General features: G+C 44.2%; 2 protein-coding genes across 3 annotated transcripts; one reads left to right on the top strand and one right to left on the bottom strand.

Annotated features, from left to right (window-relative positions):
- Window positions 1–1651: 1651 nt before the first annotated feature.
- pelp1 (proline, glutamate and leucine rich protein 1) lies at window positions 1652–15325 on the bottom strand. Of its 2 annotated transcripts, none has more exons than XM_085153946.1 (19): window positions 15185–15325; window positions 14914–14978; window positions 12399–12504; window positions 12116–12265; window positions 11712–11783; window positions 11356–11415; window positions 11106–11262; window positions 9183–9315; window positions 8269–8356; window positions 8093–8181; window positions 7899–8012; window positions 7238–7388; window positions 6339–6492; window positions 6190–6245; window positions 5067–5200; window positions 4695–4797; window positions 2840–4456; window positions 2292–2606; window positions 1652–2160 (listed from the first exon to the last, which is right to left on the bottom strand). In XM_085153946.1, the coding sequence occupies exons 1-19, from the start codon at window positions 15323–15325 to the stop codon at window positions 2068–2070; spliced, it is 3798 nt and encodes a 1265-aa protein (XP_085010072.1). In that variant the 3' UTR covers window positions 1652–2067. The 2 variants fall into 2 exon arrangements, with proteins under 2 accessions (XP_085010072.1, XP_085010069.1); XM_085153943.1 differs by having other exon boundaries at window positions 2292–2609.
- Window positions 15326–15494: 169 nt separating this feature from the next.
- med11 (mediator complex subunit 11) lies at window positions 15495–18259 on the top strand. The gene is made up of 3 exons (XM_085154036.1): window positions 15495–15635; window positions 16091–16221; window positions 17817–18259. The coding sequence occupies exons 1-3, from the start codon at window positions 15566–15568 to the stop codon at window positions 17970–17972; spliced, it is 357 nt and encodes a 118-aa protein (XP_085010162.1). The 5' UTR covers window positions 15495–15565; the 3' UTR covers window positions 17973–18259.
- The last annotated feature ends 2943 nt before the right edge of the window (window positions 18260–21202 follow it).

Raw genomic sequence — 21202 nt, forward strand, 5'->3', positions numbered from 1 at the left:
TTTTTGGGGGGGTAGCAGGAGGAGAGAAGCTGCAGAGAGGCGTGTAAGACTGCAACTCTGCTTCCTGGTCCCAACTCTGGATAGTCATGTTTTGAGGGGTTTAATAAATTTGTCGATATTTCTAGAAATGAGAGCTGCTCCATCCAAAGTGGGATGGATGCCGTCTCTCCTAACAAGACCAGGTTTCCTCCAGAAGGTTTGCCAATTATCTATGAAGCCCACATCGTTTCTGGGACACCACTCAGACAGCCAGCAATTTAAGGAGAACATGCGGCTAAACATGTCACTCCTGGTCTGATTGGGGAGGGGACCAGAGAAAACTACAGAGTCCGACATTGTTTTGGCAAAGTTACACACCGATTCAATATTGATTTTAGTGACCTCCGATTGGCGTAACCGGGTGTCATTACTGCCGACGTGAATTATGATTTTATTGAATTTACGTTTACCCTTAGCCAGCAGTCCCACGCTGTCTACATGCATGTAGACAGCGTGGGAAGTATGACTGTCAGCTCTGACAGCAATATCAACTAGAGCTTTATCTTCACAGTGCGGCCGAGCCCACTCCCACTTTAGTCATTGACCCTGCAGCAGCTGCGCCTCGTGTCTTCCTCATGTAAAAAGCTTGCTCATTGTTGAAGTGCTCTACAACAGCGGTCGCCAACCTTTTTTGCGCCATGGACCGGTTTATGCCTGACAACATTTTTCATGGACCGGCCTTTAAGGTGTTGCGGATAAATACAACAAAATAAAACTAGTACCGGTACTGAAAAAAAAGAAGATTTATTCATAACACACGTGAAAAGACCCAGGAAAACAGAGTAAACGATAAAAACGATAACAAAATAACACTGAAAACCGATAAAAACCCTGAAAACTATACATTTCATACCTTGCCTCAACTCTCGCGGCCCGGTACCAAACGACTCACGGACCGGTACCGGTCCGAGGCCCGGGGGTTGGGGACCGCTGGTCTACAACCTTTTTTGCGCCACGGAATATTTCCACGGAGCAGCCTTTAAGGTGTCGCGGATAAATACAACAAAATAAAATGATACGACCAAGAGAACAACTGTGGTATTTTGCAAATACAGTATTAAATACGCGAATTAGCTAACTTTATTAGCAGCGTCCTCCGGAAATGCGCAAACAACAGACTAGCATCCTAATGCTCTCTGGTCGCTATGGCAACGCGTAAATAGTTCTTTCAAAATAAGACACCAAACTATAACACGGGAAAAGAACCCGGGAAACAGTTAACGATAAAAACACTGAAAACCATAAATTTCCCATCCGAGCCTGAACTCTGGCGGCCCGGTACCAAACGGCTCTGGCCCGGGGACCGCTGCTGTAGATGAACCTGCAGCATGTGCTGGAGTCCTGCGGGTTGCTGAATGCAGTTTATTGGCTCAGCCAGTTCTTAAAATGACAGCAGATGGGTCAGACGGGGATCCGTTAGCCTTGGAGGTGCGCAAGACTAACAAAGCGGCTGGCAGAGATGCCCACACCTCCCTCTCCTTCACCCCAAATCCTTTCAACGTGCAGGAGCAGCACCTCTAACATGTACAGCAAATCAGTCCCATAACAATGATTAATGCAAGTAGACGTCAGACAAAACCCCCAAAAAGAACCCAAACAAAAGAAAAACATGTAATGGAAGTACATTATTTTATTTATTTAACAAAGCATGACATTGATGCCAAACCATGAGAGCAAAAAAGATGCATACAAACAGAAGTAAAACTGCAAACTAGCTGGAAGATACTTGTGCTGTAAAGAACAAACACATTTCACGGAGCTTTGCCTCCTCGCTGGGAGGACACTGGGTGCACCGTAGAAAAGAGCTCTCTTACACCTGACAGCCAATTATAACCCGGGGATGAAAGTCAGACCAGCCAGAAATGGTCCCGATGGTTAAAAGACTGAACGCCATATTAAACTGCGGTGACACGCGATGTAAAGGCATGATGTTTCAGGTAACTAAACCTTGGGAATGTGACTAACGATACATGTTTTGCCAGATTCTGCCGGACATCAGTGTTAATTTCAGTTCAGGTTGGCAAATATTTATGAGGCTTTTGATCCAGAAGCACCGTCTTCATCGTCAGGTGGACACGCCACAAAATCAGCCAACATTGACGCCATGGCTTCGTCGTCCATCTGAAAGAGAGCGACGTCACACAGTGTAAAGCACAAGTTCATACAGTCAGGTCATCACCCTGACCGAAGAAGCTTTCAATCAGTGGACAAACAGCAGCTACCATCTCTTAACGAGGGATTAAAAGCCATACCTTTTTCTTCTCCGGGCTTTGCCCCACCTCTTCTTTTCCGTGTCCTTCCTCCCTCTTCCTCTTCACTCCTTTCCCCTCCTCTCCATCACTCTCCTGCCCTCCTCCTGCTCCCGTCTCCGGCTGCTCTGCTTCCTTTTCAGAGCTCTTCTCAGTGTCTTCTTCCTGTTTCTCCGTCACATCTGGTTCTGTTGCGTTTTCAGAGTCTGCCACTGCTGTCGAGTCTCCTGCTTGAACAGCTTCGAGCTGTTCGTCCTCACAGCCGGGCAGCTGGTTATCGCTCACGCTGGCGTCCTCTGCAGGCTCAGCTGCTGATTCCTGCTGATACAGACAGAAAGCTTTAGCTGGTTAACTTCAGTTTCCTTGTAATCTTTATTTATCATATATAGGAGAACAACACATTTCTAAGAGAGACTGTGTAGTAATACTTCATGTGCATTTGTACAAATATACGACTGAGCTGCTGAGATCATCTGGAGCTCAGACTGTGACAATCACATTAGAAAATCATGTATATTTTGAGCTTTGATTCACAAAGCTGCAGGATCTACCTGTTGACTCTGACCGGCCGGTTGTTCGGACTCCGCTGCTTGCGGCTCGTCCTCCTTGGCTCCCTGCTCCCACGAACACTCCTCCTCTTTCTGCAGCTCTGCTCCGGCTTGCTCCCTCTCCTCCTCGGCCTCCTCCCGCTCCTCCAACGCTCCTCCGGTGACGCACAGGATCTGCGGCATGGTGGGGTCATCCATCCTTTCGTTGTCCTCCTCTTCTACTTCGCCCTCCCGAGCCGCTTCGAGGACTCCGATGCTCTCCACCTCCTGCACCTTCATCTTGTCCTCTCCGAACAGCGCCCTGTTCGTCTGGATCTCCTCTATCCCTCCTTCTGTGCGCTCCTCCACATTAAATGCAGAAATCCGTCCCTCATCCAGCTTCCCCTCCTGTACCCCCGACCCTCCGTCTTTGTCTTCGACTCCCTCCAGAGGCGGTATGTCTCCCTCCTCTTCCTCTTCTTCCTCCTCCTCTTCCTCCTCCAAATCTTCACCGTCTTCTTCATCCAGCTCCTCATATTCCTCCCCATCAAAAAACTCATCAGCTAACTCACTTACATCCTCCTCTTCGTCCTCCTCATCTATCCCCTCCTCCTCCTCGTCCTCCTCCAGCTCTTCATCTTCATCTATGTCCTCATCATCTTCCTCTTCATCATCAGTACTGTTAATATTGATGACAGCAGAATCCTCGCTGGCGGGAGCGGCTGGTTGCTGGTGGAGGTGCCGTCCCTGCTGACTTAATTGATTCTGCAGGTGCATCTGGAGCGGCAGCCCCATGGGACCAGCCTGGCTGGCCGTCGAGGGCTGCATAAGCATCTGCTGGAGCTGCGGTCTGCCAGGCAATGACTCCCCCAGACCAACAGGTGGAGCTGTAAAGGTGCTGGAGTTCAAAGGTGGAACCAGGGAGACCACCGAGGCACTGGAAGGAGGAAAGGAGTTGATGGAGGTGGTGGAAGCAGTGAGGAGGGGGGAAGAGGCAGCCAGGTCATTGGGCAGAGAGACCCCGTCTATTGTGGCTGCGGCTGCCGTAGTTGGGACCATGGTAACAGATTCTGCACCTGCGAGGGTCACACCAGCTCCACCCGGCGCAGAGGAGGGCATGCTCTGCGAGTTTGCTGCTGCGTCGTCCTGCTGAGTCTCCATGTTTAGCATACCCGGAGGAACAATGACCACGCTGTCGTCCGAGTCACTTGCCAGAGAGATCTCGACGTCTTCAGCTTCCTCTTTGTCAAAACGCACAAACACGGGTCTCTGTCCCTCCGGAGGGCCCAGGCCTGCAGGATCAGGCTGGTGGTGCGTATGCGGGGACAGAATCATGTCTCCTGCAGTCGGACCCTGGCCTGGAAGTCCCGGGACCAGAGACAGGTGGTTCTCGAAAGAGCTCAGAAGGGAAGCGGGGCCCAGGTTGAGAGAGTGACGGGCGGGAAAAGGAGGGCCGGGGGCAGGACCCCCAAGCAGGGTTGGCAAGGTTAATCCAGGAGCAGGTCCCTGGGAAGAGGGGAGGACCGGAGTGGTGGAGGAAGGTTTCATGGTGAGAGGTGGCAAAGGAAGGGCGATGGAGGGAAAGCGGGGATGAAGGATCAAGTTACAGATGGTCAAGGCCTCCGCGCAGAACGAAGACACCTGAGAAAGTGGACGATGGGTTTGATTAAAAGCTGGAAACAGTGAACAGACAAACACTTCATGTCTGAAACTGTTAAAGTCAATCTGAGCTTTAACAGAAGACTTGAGGCAGATTGTACATCATTGTCTCCATAATTATTTTATTTCAACTTCACAGAGAAATGTTGATCCTTCCACCCGCTACACGTTGCTACGTTTTTAAAAACCTTTTGCAGTGTTTCAGGTCCTCAGGTCTTACCTTAACATTCCTGTCGGTGCGCCCGTTACTGAGGATCGACACAGCACAGGTCAGAGGTGGGGGCCAACAGGGTGAGGGGACCAGGACCAGGGCCAGCAATAACCTTCAAATTCATACAAGTGAAACAGCTCCTTCAGTCCAACACGAAGCTAAAGTGAACTTTTGCATCTACAGAACATAGACCAGTTCGGGGCCCACAGTGGTGCTGGTGCTAGGGTGGTGTCAGACTGGGTCCAGTCTGAATAAAGCACTGTGTGGACATTCCTTCAGTCAACAGTGGTCGGAAAACTCAACCTGAGCAAAAAGCAGGAGGAGCACCGTAACACTACTGAAACACTAATGTGTGGCTCATCGTTAACATGAAGATCGTACCTGTACAGTTCTCGTCGAGTCAGAGCACTGCTGTACTGCCCACTCGCGCTCACTGCAGATTCACATGCATTGCTGCTGCAAGACTGCTGCTGCTGCAGCCGCACACACAGTGGCAGAACCACCTCATGGAGCCGCTTGAAGGAATCGACAGGACACAACAGTGTAATCGTTCGTTATTAAGAACAATAAAATGAAGAGTCTCTCCTGCAATACACCAAAAATGCTAAATGATGGAAAAAACAACGAAAGCATTTTACTTTACAGCTGCAGATCATCACAAGATGGGAAACGTGTCTTACTACATCATAACTTATAATAAGTATCCCATTTTAACCCCACGCCACAACCTGACGTGGACCTGCTGAGACACGTAACTACACGTCGACGCTAACCACACCAGTTAGTTACAGTCGAGTAATATTACACTGAAATTGATGCAATTGGATAATAATGGTCCAAAAACTGAAGCTAATGACGTGCTAGCTGCAGGGTAACAAGCCAGAAACAAGAATGCAATAATGTGCTAATTCCTATGTTATTACTACTCTATTACCTGCGGTAGGTTCTGTGTAATAAGCAGAAAAACTGGCTGTTTCTATTTAATAACACATTAATAACCATGTTAATCTTTTAAAACAAACTGCTAGTCAAGTAAAATGATCATGCATAATGTTAATAATTAAGTTTAAAACAATAACACACATGAAACCATTAGACTACACTGAAAAATTCAGCTTTAAAAGAAGAACAAGGTTTAAACAGATGATGTTCGACAGCACTTTGAGCAACAATTTCACAGACATGGGTGTTCTCCATTTAAAAAAGTAAACATGCATCACTATAATTTGTGTATAAAGTTACATAATTTCTTTTCTGGTTACAAGAACACATTAGAACACTTTGGGATATTTCATGTGGATCATTAGAAATGCACTGTGGGTGGAGGAAATCGTTGCTTAAAGAACTGCAAACATCACGTCTGATTAAACACGGATCTTCTTCGGGCGGCTCGGTGCCACTCGCTGCAGCAGAGGCTGATCTGTGGATGGTTGGAGACGCCTGTAGAAAGTGTCTCCCTCTGCTACTCTTTTGTAGCGCTTATGTTACTTTAAATCACATTTACCTTGTGAATGTCGTCCTTCAGTAGCGTCCCACTGCTCTGTATGATCTGTCTCAGTGCTACGAGGATGACAAAGATCAGTCTGGTATCAGAATATCATACGTAGTATACCAGTAAACTCCCAATAACATTCAACTTGGTTTGCATCTCACCCCTGACAGCTGCAAGGCAGGTATCTTGATTGGCTAGATGGTCTCCTTTCCTCTGCAGCGATGGCCCGACTGTATCTGCCATCACCAAATGCTTCGTCCTACGAGGGCCGGGCTTTCCTCCAGGAACAACATCAGCCGATAGTCCTGCCCGGAGCTGGAAACAGGACACCCCACGCACAGGAGCAGGAACAGAAGAGAGCTCAGCACATCCCAACAAACCACTGGTTCCCTTTAGTTTCATAAAGGTCAGAGCTTGAATTAAATTTTTAAGATTTAGTGCTCATGACTAATCTCTTAGTCGACTAACCGTGGGAAAAAATTGACTAATTGACGAGTCTCAGATATCAAGCTAGATTTGATATAATCCAGAAGTGAATTCAAAATCCTGCTCCTCACAGACAAGGTCTTAAATAATCAGTAGTTAGTCTCAGATTAGTGGAAAACCTCCAAAACTAATAGCAAAGCATTTTAAACAATTAGGTTCTCTGTTTGAAACTTCAAACCACGAATTCAAACTAAAACAACAATCATCCAGCGTTTTTCTCCTGCTTATCTGGAGTCAGGCTTTGGGGCAACAGCCTCCCTCTTATCACCTCCTCCAGCTCATCTGTTGAAAGGCTGAACATTTCCAAGACCAGCTGATAGATCTGTCGACATTAGCAGTCTCCTGTAGATGTGGAGGAGTAGCGGCTCTACTCTGAGCCCCTCCTGAATGACTCAACGCCTCACCTTACCAGTAAAGGCGAAGCCTCTCTGCGATGTTTTTCTAACAGCGTTAACAAAATATGAGGCCTAGATGATCAGATTTATGGCGTCTCTCAACACTGATGCGCCATCTAGTGGCAGTGCATTGATACAGACTAGTAACGACGACTGGTCCAAATGCATCTTTCCCCTACCTTGATAGACTCTGCTCCTGGTGTGATGTCCCCGAGTAGGTGGTTAAAGAGGAGCTCCGAGTGCCCCGGGCTTCCCTGAAGGATGCTAGAAGACGCTCCGGCAACCTGGACCCACAGCTCCAAGGTTCTGTACACTGACACCCGCACTGCACTGTGGGAAGGAGGAGCAACAAGAGATGAATATACTTGATGACACATTATTAAATCTTCCCCAGTGCAGCAGCTCAGACTGTCCCCAGTTTCCCATAATGTCACTAAAATAAGCTCCTCGATCCCCACGCAGTGTTTTCATTTCATCTTCTTTGTGCTGCAACAGATCAGTTAAGACTTCTTTCTTTTCTCGGGACTAAAAACCTCTAAATGGTCACCGTTCACTCCTTTAGACGTCTGCGAGCACACACAGCGTGCTACGGACACTTCAGGGCATCAGCCTCTCTGAGGAAACCTTTGTAAAGATTTTGTTACTACTTCCAGTTGTTACAGTACTTGGTGGTTGTCTTGGTAACCACTGACTCTGCTCCACAGGCTCTCAGGGGCAACTGTAGGTTGTAGCTACACACACGCTGCACACACGTAATGAAATATGATGCACTCGCTGATATTAGGTGTGTACGAGGTTTCCAGCTGCAGGCTGAACTCGCTGTGTGAGGCTGTGAGTCACCTGTAGGCCCTCTGCTGTCCCACGCTGGTCTCAGGTAGGGGGGTCCAAGCAGAGAGCGTTTGAGAAAACAGCCTCTGTATCACTGCAGCGTACTGAACCATGCCGACCCGTACTCTGCAACACAGCACAAATCCAAGAGTCAGGCTTGCAGGAAATCAAAACGTGGCCTCCTGTGTGTGTGTGCGAGTACTCACACGGTGATCACGCTTGACAGGACTTCCAGGGTGTTGCTGTGTATGATGGGGAGGACCAGCAGCCTCACACTTCCATCTCCTGTTAAATTCTGACACACAAAGTCAAACATGCATTAAGATCAGTACTAGTTTTGACACGGTCTGTGTTCAATAAATGTTATTGTGTGTGTGCTCACTATGCTCTTGGAGCTGACGGCGAGGGCTCGGCACACCAAGTTGAGCATTGGCCTGACGGGCAAACGCACAGCTGAGGCGGGATCTACTCTGATGGAAGGAAACGACAAAGGAATGCAACGAGTACCAGAAACAATGAAAGCCTTTACTGCTCGTACAAGTTTTTAACACAGTTTGTATTAAACAAAGGGGCCTTTGAGTGTATTTGTGTAAATGTTACAATAAGAGGTACAACTGATGCAATTTGGTGTTTTCCAGATGTTTTCTGTATCCCAGTTATCCTAATACCAGTACTTTATTTTATCTAGCTTGGTCAATAATGCTCATTCCAGTTAGTTCAGAAGTCTGATGTCAGAGCTCTGACACGACTTCACTCCTAAACTGAGCACGTCGCAGTGGTAAAGTCTAAAGATTGCTTTGCTTCTTAGTAATGCAAAGCAGTCTGTGCATCACTATCGATACAGAAAATACTCCAAACACAGCTGCAGCATGTTCATGCAGACAGCCTGACCGCAGATTGGTTTAATAGGGTCACAGATACACGACAGTGGCAGCACAGATTAAAGGTTGTGCAGGAGGGTCAAATCCAAGCTGAGAGTCATTCCAGATGAAACCTCCGAGTGGGAAACAAGAAATTCAGACTGACTTCACCTGGAACGCTCTAGAAGTTCCGCTTTTATTAAAAGTATAGCGCACAATGGTACTACCAAATACGAACACAGAACATGGCAACCAGTGAAATTACTGGTGCTGAAAACCATCTCAGGCTGTCCTGAATCATTTTGGTCCTAATATGCAAATTCCTCAGAAGTCAGTGAATGAAAACGATCCAAATAACCTATGCAGAACACAAACCTTTGCTTTTGCAATTCAAGTGAACTTGAAAGGTGTGTGTGCTCGTCTGCATGTGTTGTACCTAAGTGTGTGTTTGAGTGCGAGGCACACAGCAGTGTATCTGTGCTGGAGCTGCAGGAGCAGCAGGGGATCTGTTGGGTCCAGGTGAGGAAAGGCCAGCTCCATCCCGGGACCTTGATACTGCATCGCTCCATCTGTGACCGCAAGAAGCAATCGAGTGTGAGTAACCTCGGTAACAGTCACACCATCACGTCACAGCACCTCCAACACTGACAGCTGTTCACTGCACGCTTCACTGACTGATTTACTTGGTTAAGATGCATTTTATCTAGAAAGGTGAGGAGTGAATACACATACACAGTGTTTGTGACGCGCTGTAAGACAAAAGAACATAACTGCACCATTTTAAACAAAATGTGTGGCCAGCAGGAGAAGTTTGCTTTGACATTATCGAATTAATCAAGGTGCATCGACACGACAACGACGAAAACAGGACTTTAACCCAAGATTCAATCAAAACGTCTGTTTTTGTTACGTTTTAGGCTTTAATACCACATGTAGGTCTGCAGCTCGAATAAGAAATACTTTTGTCTTATTAATAAGAAAAGATAAAGAATTCAAAGAGAAACAACAAAGTTCTTTCAGAATAAACTGCTCATTGTTTGAATCTGTCCATCGGATTGTGTTTCTACATGAAATGACTGAGTGTGTCTGTGCTTTGACGCCGTTTCTGTGGCGTTAAAAACAACATGTTGTAATTAATATTAATCATAATTCCAGAGTTCCACTGGCCCACGTACACTTTACTGGCTTATGAAAAAGCTTTTATTTTTACAGTTTTAAATAGTGATTCATTTTAATTAACACAATGTTTCATATTAGTTGAATGGAAGGAGACAGATTTGAAGTTTATGAAATTCAGTTACCATATGAAGAATTTCTTGTTTTCATTGTTTGTTAACCCTTTAAGACCTACCATAGAACCAAGTCCGCCAGAGCTTATATTATATGTTTACATGCTGTGGAGCCATTTTTGGGAGCATTTCAAGTTGCTATACATCAATACAACCATTACAGCCTAAATTTTAATAATATGTCTGCATTAAGTGCATAGTAATTACATAAATTGCAAAAAAGTGCAATAAACTACAAAAAAAGTGAAAATCATTTTTGTTTTTTAAATATATATTTCTAGTTAGAGAAATTTAAGAGGCTTATCCCTCCAAACTGTAAATACAAAAAAGTTGCACAAAATAGTTTCCCACCACAGGAAATTTATTTTGAGTGTCTTCATAGTTTTATTTTTGAAATACACCAATTTTTATACACTGCAGGAAAAAGGAAAAATAAATATTATAATGCAAATTTGCAAAAAAGCAGCATATGCATCAAAATAAACTATTTCCAGCAGTGCAATATGAGTCCTAAGCATCCCATAAACCACACAGAAAGTCAGAAAGTCAAAGATAACTTTTAAAAACACCAGTATAGGCTCATGAGGCCCTGATGGTAAAAAAACGACATTTCCGCGAAATGACGTCACTTCCGGTTTCGGGCAGGAAATGGCGGACATGCGATAGTTCGCGCTGACGTCTATTCTAAAGTAGGAAGTGTTATGAACAGCTGATCGGATCAGCAAAGCGTGTTTCTGGAATATTATGTTTTTGTTGCTGCAAGTGCTTTTTATGCAGTTTTTGCAAAACTATATGTGGAAGGAAACTGTGACCGAGGACAAGCTGATGGCATAAGATGTAAGTACAACTCCTCTGGTTTCATATGCAAAAAAATTATTGCGCTAGCTCACATGGTTGCAGAGCTACCGGGATTTAAAAGTAGTTGCGCAAAACGGAGCGTGCCGCTCCGACCGGCTTTAAAGGGTTAACTGACGTGTTTTTGTTTCTTTTCGCTAAAAAAGCGTACATGGACGGAGACAATCACACACAGAAGCCAAATGTCACCACTGCTCACAAAGAAAACAACACACCTGTTTCTGAACCTTGGTAGAGCTGAGCCAGCAGGCCATTGGCAGAGGCCAGTAGGCAGTGAATCTGATTGGTCCAGCCCTCAGCTCTGCCAGCTCCGACCCCTCTGTCCAGGACGCCGCCCAGGCAGGGCAGACGACCGTAGCACTGACAGGCCATCTGACAGAGTAACAGCAAAACAAACGTTCAAACAAATCTTCAAATAATGATAATAATTTTTAAAAAACAGACTTGGTGCTTGTTTTGTCAAACCTCTTGTGTTTTCCTGTCTGTGCTGTCCATCTTGGAAAGGAAATACGCTGCCAGCTTGTCCTTAAAAACAACAACAAACAGGTGCAGGTTTGACACAGCTGGGTTCTAAACAGAGGCAGCAACTAACAAAGTACTTAAGTAGAATACAGAGTACAGCACAGAATACTGCTAAAGTAATACTGTAGTAACATTAACCTATATACTGGTTTAAAAAAGTAAATTGAATGTTTTTATTTATTTTGCTGACAATCTGTCAGAAGTGTGCGACAGCAAAGAAGAAGAAGGAGAAGAAGAAGAAGAGATATTTAATAGCACCACGATAACAGTCCAAACAGTCTCAGGAAGGAGTGTCTCACCCTCAAGGATCCACAAGCTCTCGGATAGTAGGTCATACAGGCCGTCATTCCCTCCATGGCTGCCAGCTCACACTAACATCAAACGGGAACATAAACCGTTTTAAGGCCAGTTAGAAGATCGATATCTGAGCTGAAGCTAACTGAATAATAACAGATGTAACAGAACAGATGCAATTATACATAAAGTGTTACATTGTAACTAAACAGAACTTAGGGCATTCAATTCACCCATCCTCATCAGGGTTGTGGGGCGGTGTCAGAGGCAGGGTCGCCAGTCTGTGGCAGGGCTAACACTCACATTCTGTGGCACTAACTGCGTGTCAAAGTACCTGGATACACACTCTACCAGAGGGGCTCCGGAGCCCTCCTGGTGGGCCCTTCCACTCACCGCCTTGTCACCTCACCTCTGACTTGAGACCCAGCAGGGATGTGAGGATGCCCAGGATGGAGTTGAGGCCAACCTCTCTGGCCAGCTCTGCTAGCTGAGACGAGTATTGCAGCAGGTCCTTCAGAATGTTCACTGCTAGCTGCACAGTCTCAACTGGAGCCTGAGACTAGTAAAGAACAAAAACACAGAAAGTATTTTTATTTTTAATTTTAAAAATTTAACCTTTAATTTTTAGACCTTAAGATAAAATGGAGAAAAATAGCAATATTGTAATGATAACAGCCGACATGTGACTTTACCTGTATGACCTGCTGCAGGGAGCGCAGCCACGACAGGCAGTGTTGCTGGAATAGATCGCTGGAACTGTCTTTAACCAGCATGGAGAGCAGGCAGAGCCCCTCAAACCTGCTCACACACAGAATCATGTTAGAAACATACAGTATCAAAGTGAATCTGTTTAGACTGTGTGAAATTATATTCACATTCATAACATTGTATCAACAGGAGATGTTGATCTAAAGGTGAGTAGATTTGTTTAAAAACAAAATGCTACTGAAACTGGACCTTCGCATGGAGACTCATCAATGGGTTAGAATGAACAGAGGCTAATAAAACACACGTCATATCCTGTAGTATAGCTGATCATTTGTAAAAGCACAAAGTAGATGTTGTTTTCACGTGTTACAAATAGGAAAAATCAAAAGAGTATCGTCATTAATGCTCACTTCAATTCAGTGTTATTTATAAAGCGTGAATTACAACAACAGTTGCCTCAAGGTGCTTTATATTGGGAGGTAAAGACCCAACAATCATAGCTCATTAAGATAAGATGGGGCCTGATTATTTAAGACCTTGTATGTGAGGAGCAGGATTTTGATTTCTGGATTTAACAGGAAGCCAATGAAGGGAAGCCAAAACAGGAGAAATCTGCTCTTTTTTTTTTTCTAGTCCCTGTCAGGACTCTTGCTGCAGCATTTGGGATTAACTGAAGGCTTTTCAGTGAGTTTTTAGGACTTCCTGATAATAATGAATTGCAGTCGTCCAGCCTGGAAGTAATAAATGCACGAACTAGTTTTTTGTACACAGCGTAAACAGAGGTGGTCCTAGCACTGAACCCTGGGGAACTCCATAATTAACCTCAGTGTGTGAAGAGGACTCTCCATTCACAAAAAACAGAAGTCTATTAGACAGTCATGATTTAAATCCCTGCAGCGCAGTGTCTTTAAGCATGACTCTGATGGTCGACAGTATCGAGGAGGACAAGCACAGAGATGAGTCCACTGTCAGAGGCCATAAGATCATTTGTAACCTTCACTAAAGCTGTTTCTGTGCTGTGATGAAAGAAAACCTGGGGTTGTTCTTACTCCATTAATAACTAATCAACAGTGAGACGTTCTAGCTTTATGGATGTTTTTGTTTAAGAGGGCAGCAAACTGTCTTTTCAGGCTAAATGCAGATCTTCTAAATTAGTGAGACAGCGCTTCCTTTCTGGCTTATGAATTATCTGCTTTACGGCGCACATTTGAGCGTTATACCAGGGAGTCAGGAACACGCAGTGAAGAAGTAAAAATATTATAAAGATAATCAACCTCTATGGGAGTACAGAACTGTGTTGGTACAGGGCATTGAAGGTGATAACAGTGGGTGGATTATATTCTCAGAAAGACATCTACTGTGATAAACGTCTACTCTCCACTGCTGTGTAATCAATTATTGTAAATGTAAATGTTATCAAGAAATGATCAGACAGGAGAGGGTTTTCAGGAAACACTGTTAAATGTTCAGTTTCTATGTCATATGTTAAAACAAGATCTAGAGTGTGATTAAAGTGGTGGGTGGGTTCGTTTACATTTTGAGAGAAACCAATTGAGTCTAATAACAGATTAAATGCCATGTTGAGGCTGTCATTTTTAGCATCTACATGGATGTTAAAATCACCCACAATAATTATTTTATCTGAGCTCAGAACTAAATTAGATATAAAGTCTGAGAAATCAGACAGAAACTCTGTGTAAGGCCCAGGTGGACGATAGATGCTAACAAGTAAGACTGGTTTCTGAGTTTCACAGCTGGGGTGGACAAGGATTAGTGTTTCTGAGTCTTTGGTTGATTGATAAGGTGAAGTAGGAGCTGCCACACCCCCACCTCGGCCTGTGCTTCGAGGATTCTGGTAGTTCGAGTGACTCGGGGGTGTTGATTTATTTAAACTAACACAATCATCCTGCTGTAACCAGGTTTCTGTAAGGCAGAGTAAATCGATTTGTTTGTCATGTAACAACAGGGACTAAGAAGACAGAGGGAGAATGTTTAATAATCCACACTTCACTGTTTCACTTTACGGCACAGTTGTGGATACTTTTTTCTTTAAATCATCTTTTGCTGATTGTTGTTTTAGGAGACAGAGGATGGGGATGGGGTTTGGAGGATAACAGGAGGAGAGGAGCTGCAGGGAGGCGTGTAAGCCTGTAAGCCTTCTTCCTGGTCCCAACTCTGGATAGTTATATTTTGGGGGGTTTAATAAATTTGGAAGATTTCTAGAAATGAGAGCTGCTCCATTCAAAGTAGGATGGACACCGTGTTCTCCTAACAAGTCCAGGTTTTCCCCTGAACGTTTCCCCTTATCCATAAAGTCCACATGACTTTTGGACACCACTCAGACAGTCAGCAAATTTAAGGACAAGACGCGGCTAAACACCTCCCCTGGTCCAGGACAGTGCTCAGGTGCTGTATACATCTTAAAAATAAAGACTTAACATTAAAAACTGTAGTATGATCAGCCTATGACAACAGCTGATTGAGGTACTCCTTCCTCACCTGGTCTTGCTCGAGCCCAGTTTGGCATTGCTAAAACCCACGAGACCGCCAACGGCGCACGCGCTCTGCAGAGACAAGACGGTTTTAAAGCACAGTGAGATCAAAACGTTTAAGAAACACGGAACCAGCTCGGCTCCTGCTGCACATGGTCCTGCCATACTTCCAGATGTCAGCCACTGTACAACAAAGCCTCTCGCGGCTGCCGCACAGCGAGAGCAGGCTAACGCTGAAGCCGCTGCCAGCCGCGGAGCTCGCCCGGGCCGGGCCCTACCTGTGTCTGGAACACGCCGTGCTCCCTGTAGCCTGCTAGCAGAGCGGGCAGATGCTCCGGACGCTGCTCTTTCAGAACAGACACCAAACCCTCAGTTAGTCGCATAGCAGATGGGCCATGCAGCCAAGCCGATGTAGCCATCTTTCCTCTCCGCCAAGCGAACGTCACTACTGTGCGACTCTGATGACGTCATATTTCAGTGACGTCAGTTTTTAGCTCTTTGTTGTTACCCTGCTCCCAACTATAACGCGTTAGTAAAGTGGCAGGGACTGCAGTAGTTGTAAGTTTTCTTCCGTTTAAACTCGATTAAGTGGCTTTGGGTCACACCTCGGATCTCTGTGCTGAGCTGGTCCTTGAAGAGCGGCTGCTTCCCGGCTGCTGATGGCTAATGACAGGCTGAGAGCGCTGGAGGATGTGGAGAAGGAGATAGCGATGGTGCTGCAGTGTGCCGGTGAGAGAGCGTCTTCTTGCGGCTGTTACATCAAACCGTGCATCGTTGATTACTTTTGACTGATTTTCTGATGCTCTTCATCCGACAGTAGGACATTATTTATTCATCATTATTCTCTGTACATATTAGCCGCTGTAAAGATTTGGTTTTTAATCACAGAGGGATTTTTCGCTCAGTTTCAAATTACTCCTCAGACCTGTTACATTTCAAATGTTTTGGCTTAATAAGCCGTACACATAACAGGAAACTTAGCAAAGAACCAATTTTCAGTATCCTTAGACACAAAACAAACAACACAATTTGTTTCCATTTGTTTGGCTGACTCTACAACAACAAATAATCCTCAGCACAGTCCTTTACTAAAACAAAGAATCAAGTTTTAAATTTACTCTCTGTCTTTGTGTCTAATCAAGTCTTTTTAAGTCGTGTTTCTATGTTTATGCTTGACCTTGCAGGTAACATTGTTCTTGAACTCTCCAAAGATAAACACAATGCCAGCTTCATGGACAGACAGCTCATCCAGTTCCAGAACTCAGTCAGCCGCGTGGAGAACGAACTAAGTGGCCAGATCCGCTACCTCACACAGGTTAAATCCACAGCTGCAGACCCGTTTCAGAAACGGTTTCACCTCCACTAGAAAACAGTTTATGCGATCGATCTATAGAGCTCTAGCAGCAACTCATTCCCCTGGCTGAAAAACTGCGGTTTTTCACAGGATGAGAAAAAAATGGTGGCACGGAGGCAGCACGGTGGCACGGTGGTTAGCGCTGTTGCCGCACAGCAAGAAGGTCCTGAGTTCAATTCCACCATCAGGCCGGGGTCTTTCTGTGTGGAGTTTGCATGTTCTCCCCGTGTTTGCGTGGGTTCCCTCCGGGTACTCCGGCTTCCTCCCACCGTCCAAAGACATGCAGCTTGTGGGGATAGGTTAATTGGATAATCCAAATTGCCATTAGGAGTGAATGTGAGCGTGAATGTGAGTGTAAATGGTTGTCTGTCCCTGTCTGTTAGCCCTGCGACAGACTGGCGACCTGTCCAGGGTGTACCCCGCCTCTCGCCCTATGACAGCTGGGATAGGCTCCAGCGCCCCCCGCGACCCTGAAAAGGAGAAGCGGAAGCGAATGGATGGATGGAGAAAAAAATGTTAAAATTATAGAAAGATATAAAAAAAAAGGCAGGACAGAGCATAAGATATGTTTTTCACAGTTAAGAAGAACTGCTCAGTAAGTAAGATTTTTAAAAACTGGAAATTTGAATCTTAGCTGTAATGTCCTAATTCATTTCAAAGTTTCTAACTCAGCATATGTAAATATTATTCAAACGTTGCACAGAAATACTGCACTTACTGGTTAATCTGGAGTATTATGGTAGAGTTTACAGTTACAGTATGGTGGACTGCTGCAGGCTGTGGTGCTCTCAGTCAATATAAAGTTTCATCAAGGGTGCCAGATACCAGTTTACATTTAAGACGATGATGCTGTTGAGATTCAATCTCCAAATTTCACCTTTTATACTAGCTTTATAGTATCTATATAGGTTTATAGCTTATGAAACATCTGCTTATATTTTGCTAATTCTTTTCTCCATGGCAAATTTCTCCCACCTGTTAAATCCAGAATTGAATTTAAAGTCTTCATTTACAAGGTCTCAAAATATCAGGCGTCATCATATCTTCAAGATTTGATATAATCCTAACAGAGTTAGATAATATGAATTAGGATAATAACCTGAGACTGCAGGCTTACTTGTGGTTCCTGGAGCTCCTGATAGTAGAATGGGAGGCAGAGCCCTTAGCTGTCTGCTCCAGCTCCCAGTTTGGGTTCAGAAGACAGAGACCCACTCTACTTTTAAGATCAGGCTTAACACTTTTAATAAGTTTCAGTTTATAGATGGGGCTGCATCATGTGACCCCGAATTCAGTTCAATTTATTTATATAGCACCAAATCACAACAACAGTCGTGTGCTTTCTGTTGTAAGGTAAAAACTCTACAGTATGTTAAGGTTAAAGTGCTTGGGGTCGTCTGATTTTTAAAATCATAAATCTAATAGATAGATGAGGTTTACAAATACAAACTGATGCAGTTTTTCTTTTAATTATTATTTATTTTTATAAATGAAGAACTTCATGATAGAAATATTGTGAGCAACAGATTCGAGTTTGTTTCTCCTTTTTCTTTCTCCAGGTAGCGACTGGTCAGCCACATGAAGGTTCTACCTATTCAGCCAGGAAGGACTGTCAGATGGCACTGAACCGAGCCGAGTATGCCAAGGTCAAACTGGGAGAACTGGGACGTACCTGTGAAGTCATGCTGGAGCAGCAGCAGCAGCAGCAGACATGAGAGTCAGCCGGATGCTGGGATTGAGATCATTGTGCTTGGACTGGCACAGCACTTTCTCGTACTACCTAATGCGACGGCACTTCTCCGTATTCCCCACGTGTGTCACAGCCCTTCTCACTTTTATTAAAATGCTGACGTGTCTCAACAAATGTAAACAAAATCTCAAGGAAAGAAAAAAGTGTTTTTGTACTGGGGCCTGTGTATGTTGTGTTTCTGATTTTGTAATCAGTTTGAGGAGCAGGTCATATGTAGAAACTGTCGATACTTTTAATAAAACAACGAATCATCTTTGGGGAAAAACCTTTGTTGTGGTTGTGATAGAGAACCTCATACATTAATCTGTGGCTCCTCCAGTCTTTGAGAAAGATGCCAAACAGTGTCCCCATGAGTGTGGTCAGTAATGTGCTCTGTGCATAGGATTAAACGCCATATTTTATAAAAGTGAACTAAAGACAGGTATAGTCATATAAAGAGTCACCAATGACAAATATAGTTTAGTATGTTTTTGTAAATTCTGATGGTGCACAGCACGAAGCAACTCATCACATGTAACACAGATGTTTTTTCAGCTTTACTACAGTAAATGACAAATACACAGGTATTTATATTGTGCTTTTTGAGTCTTACTGCTCCTTAAAGTACTTATAATATGAGACACTGTAGAGTGCTCTCATTGTAACCAGCATGTGGATAGTTTTGTTCATTGGTTATTGGTTGGGACGCTTATTATTGGATGAATAATAACAAGAAATTAATGGACTAATATATTTAACCTAATTTTGAAACAATGTTTCCATTAGTTTAGCAACCAGGTTATATATAAACCGTGGCTCAAGAGTTGGGAGTTCGCCTTGTAATCGGAAGGTTGCCGGTTTGAGCCCCAACTTGGACAGTCTCAGTCGTTGTGTCCTTGGGCAAGACACTTCACCTGTTGCCTACTGGTAGTGGTCAGAGGGCCCGGTGGCGCCAGTGTCCGGCAGCCTCACCTCTGTCAGTGCGCCCCAGGGTGGCTGTGGCTACAAGGTAGCTGCCATCACCAATGTGTGCGTGAATGGGTGGATGACTGGATGTGTAAAACGCTTTGGGGTCCTTAGGGACTAGGAAAGCGCTATACAAATACAGGCCATTTACCATGTATCATGTAAAATGTATCATTTTAAAAATGTCACTTAAAAACACAAAGCGTCAGTTTCTAGATATTTAGGCTGACATCAGAGAGATACACTGCTTTTCAAAAGATCAGCATGGAGGAGAGGAAGGCACTCACATCACTTAGTAATGACAACATCACCCTTCCGGCAGACATGGGTAGGAAGAGGGTGATAGACTGTCTGAAGCAGTTAGAACAGGACAAGGCTATTGACCGGACCTCATACCACAGGTTATACCCAGGGGAGTCATTTGAAGATCCAAATGCAGGACTCGGGGACTGAATGAACTCAAAAACCACAGCTTTATTGCTGGCAGAAAGCAAAACAGAATCCAAAGCAGGAAAACCACAAACTGAAACACACAGGTAAAATCTGATACGACGCGACGCTGAACACACACTATAAATACACAGGCAGGAACATGTGGGCACACAGCCAGGAGAAATTAGACCTAATGGGACAGAGGAAGCGAAGCTAGAAACACTGACATGAAACATAAATCTGCAAAATAAAACAGGAAACAATTCACAAAGATGCAGACTTAACACAGGGCGAAAGCTATACTACACACGAGGGTACAAGAACAAAACCCTTATCTGAAACAGAACAATAATAATAATAAACAACAAGACACAACCAGAGATTAAGAATAACCCATAATACAACATCAAACCAACACATAAGAAACTCAAAATGCTGGGTCAAAGCAACCCAGGACCGTGACAGATTGTCTGCATGATCAACTCGGTCAGCCCGAGTTTCTGGCTTCGATCTTCAACCCGCTGGTGGGCAGCTCTGAACACCACATCCTGAACACCCTGGATTGTGTTGAGAAGGTGAGAGATGTCATGATGGAGGCAGATGAAACCGTGGTCTCGTACGACGTTACATCTCTCTTCACTTGCATCCCAGTCACGGAAGTGTTGGAGGTAGTTCGTAAGAGATTACAGGATGACACCACTCTCAGCATCGACCAAGTGTGTTTGAACTGCGTCTTCATTCCACCTCCTTCACATACAAGGGTCAGTTCTACAAGCAGAAACATGGGCTCCCCAGTTTCACCCATCGTGGCCAATTTATACATGGAAGAAGTGGAAAAGAGGGCTTTGCTATCCTACCCTGGAACACCACCAAGCCATTGGTTCAGATATGTGGATGACACCTGGATGAAAATCAAATCTCAGGATGTACCACAATTCACAGATCACATTAAATCTGTGGACCGACACATCAAATATGAAAAGTGGCAGGTTAGACTTCTTAGACTGTGAGATTTCCATCAGTAATGGGGGACATCTAAAGCTGATGTGTACCGTAAACCTACATATACGGATCAGTATCTAAGGTTTGACTCTCATCATCCACTGGAGCACAAACTGTGTCTGTGGGGATGGCGAACACCATCCCCAGGCAACATCTAGGCACCCATAAAAAAAACGGAATTTATGACATTTAACGTTGTTAGATATTAGCAGGAAGCTAGCTCGCTAGCTCCCATGCAAACGAAGAGAGGACTTTTTTTTTTTTTTCATCATTTATTTAGACAATTGAACAACAAACATACATAGTAATGTAGAATATAGAAAGGGTATAAAAAATTCCACAGCTTGCAGTGTCTTGAACAGGTTATGTATACAAGTACGTAAACAAAAAGGTATACTTTAGGAGAAAACAGATAAACAAAATAACTGAAAAAAAAAGAAAAAAGGAAGTGCTCAAGGTATAAATAAACAACACGTAAGTCCAGTGAAATTATACATTGACACAGCTCTTGTGTTTTACATGCTTTGGAGTTAGTACTGTTCTTAAGATTCTCCAGATAATTGGGAAACAGGACTTTAAAAGCAAATATGTTTGGACGCTGTTGAGAAAATTTTGTACAATGTATGTGAAATTTGGCAAAAATAATCAGAAGATTAATAATATATTTTTTCCCTGGATTTATTTTATCGGTATGTGAGAGGCCAAATAGAATATGTTGAAACTTCAGTTTACATGAGGAATCAATTTTGGTGTTTATAAAATTATTTAGATCAATCCAAAATACATGTGTATAAGTGCATTCCCAAAATAAATGAC

Source organism: Neolamprologus multifasciatus, chromosome 3 (assembly GCF_963576455.1).
Source record: "Neolamprologus multifasciatus chromosome 3, fNeoMul1.2, whole genome shotgun sequence".
In the NCBI taxonomy this organism is placed as follows: Eukaryota; Metazoa; Chordata; class Actinopteri; order Cichliformes; family Cichlidae; genus Neolamprologus; species Neolamprologus multifasciatus.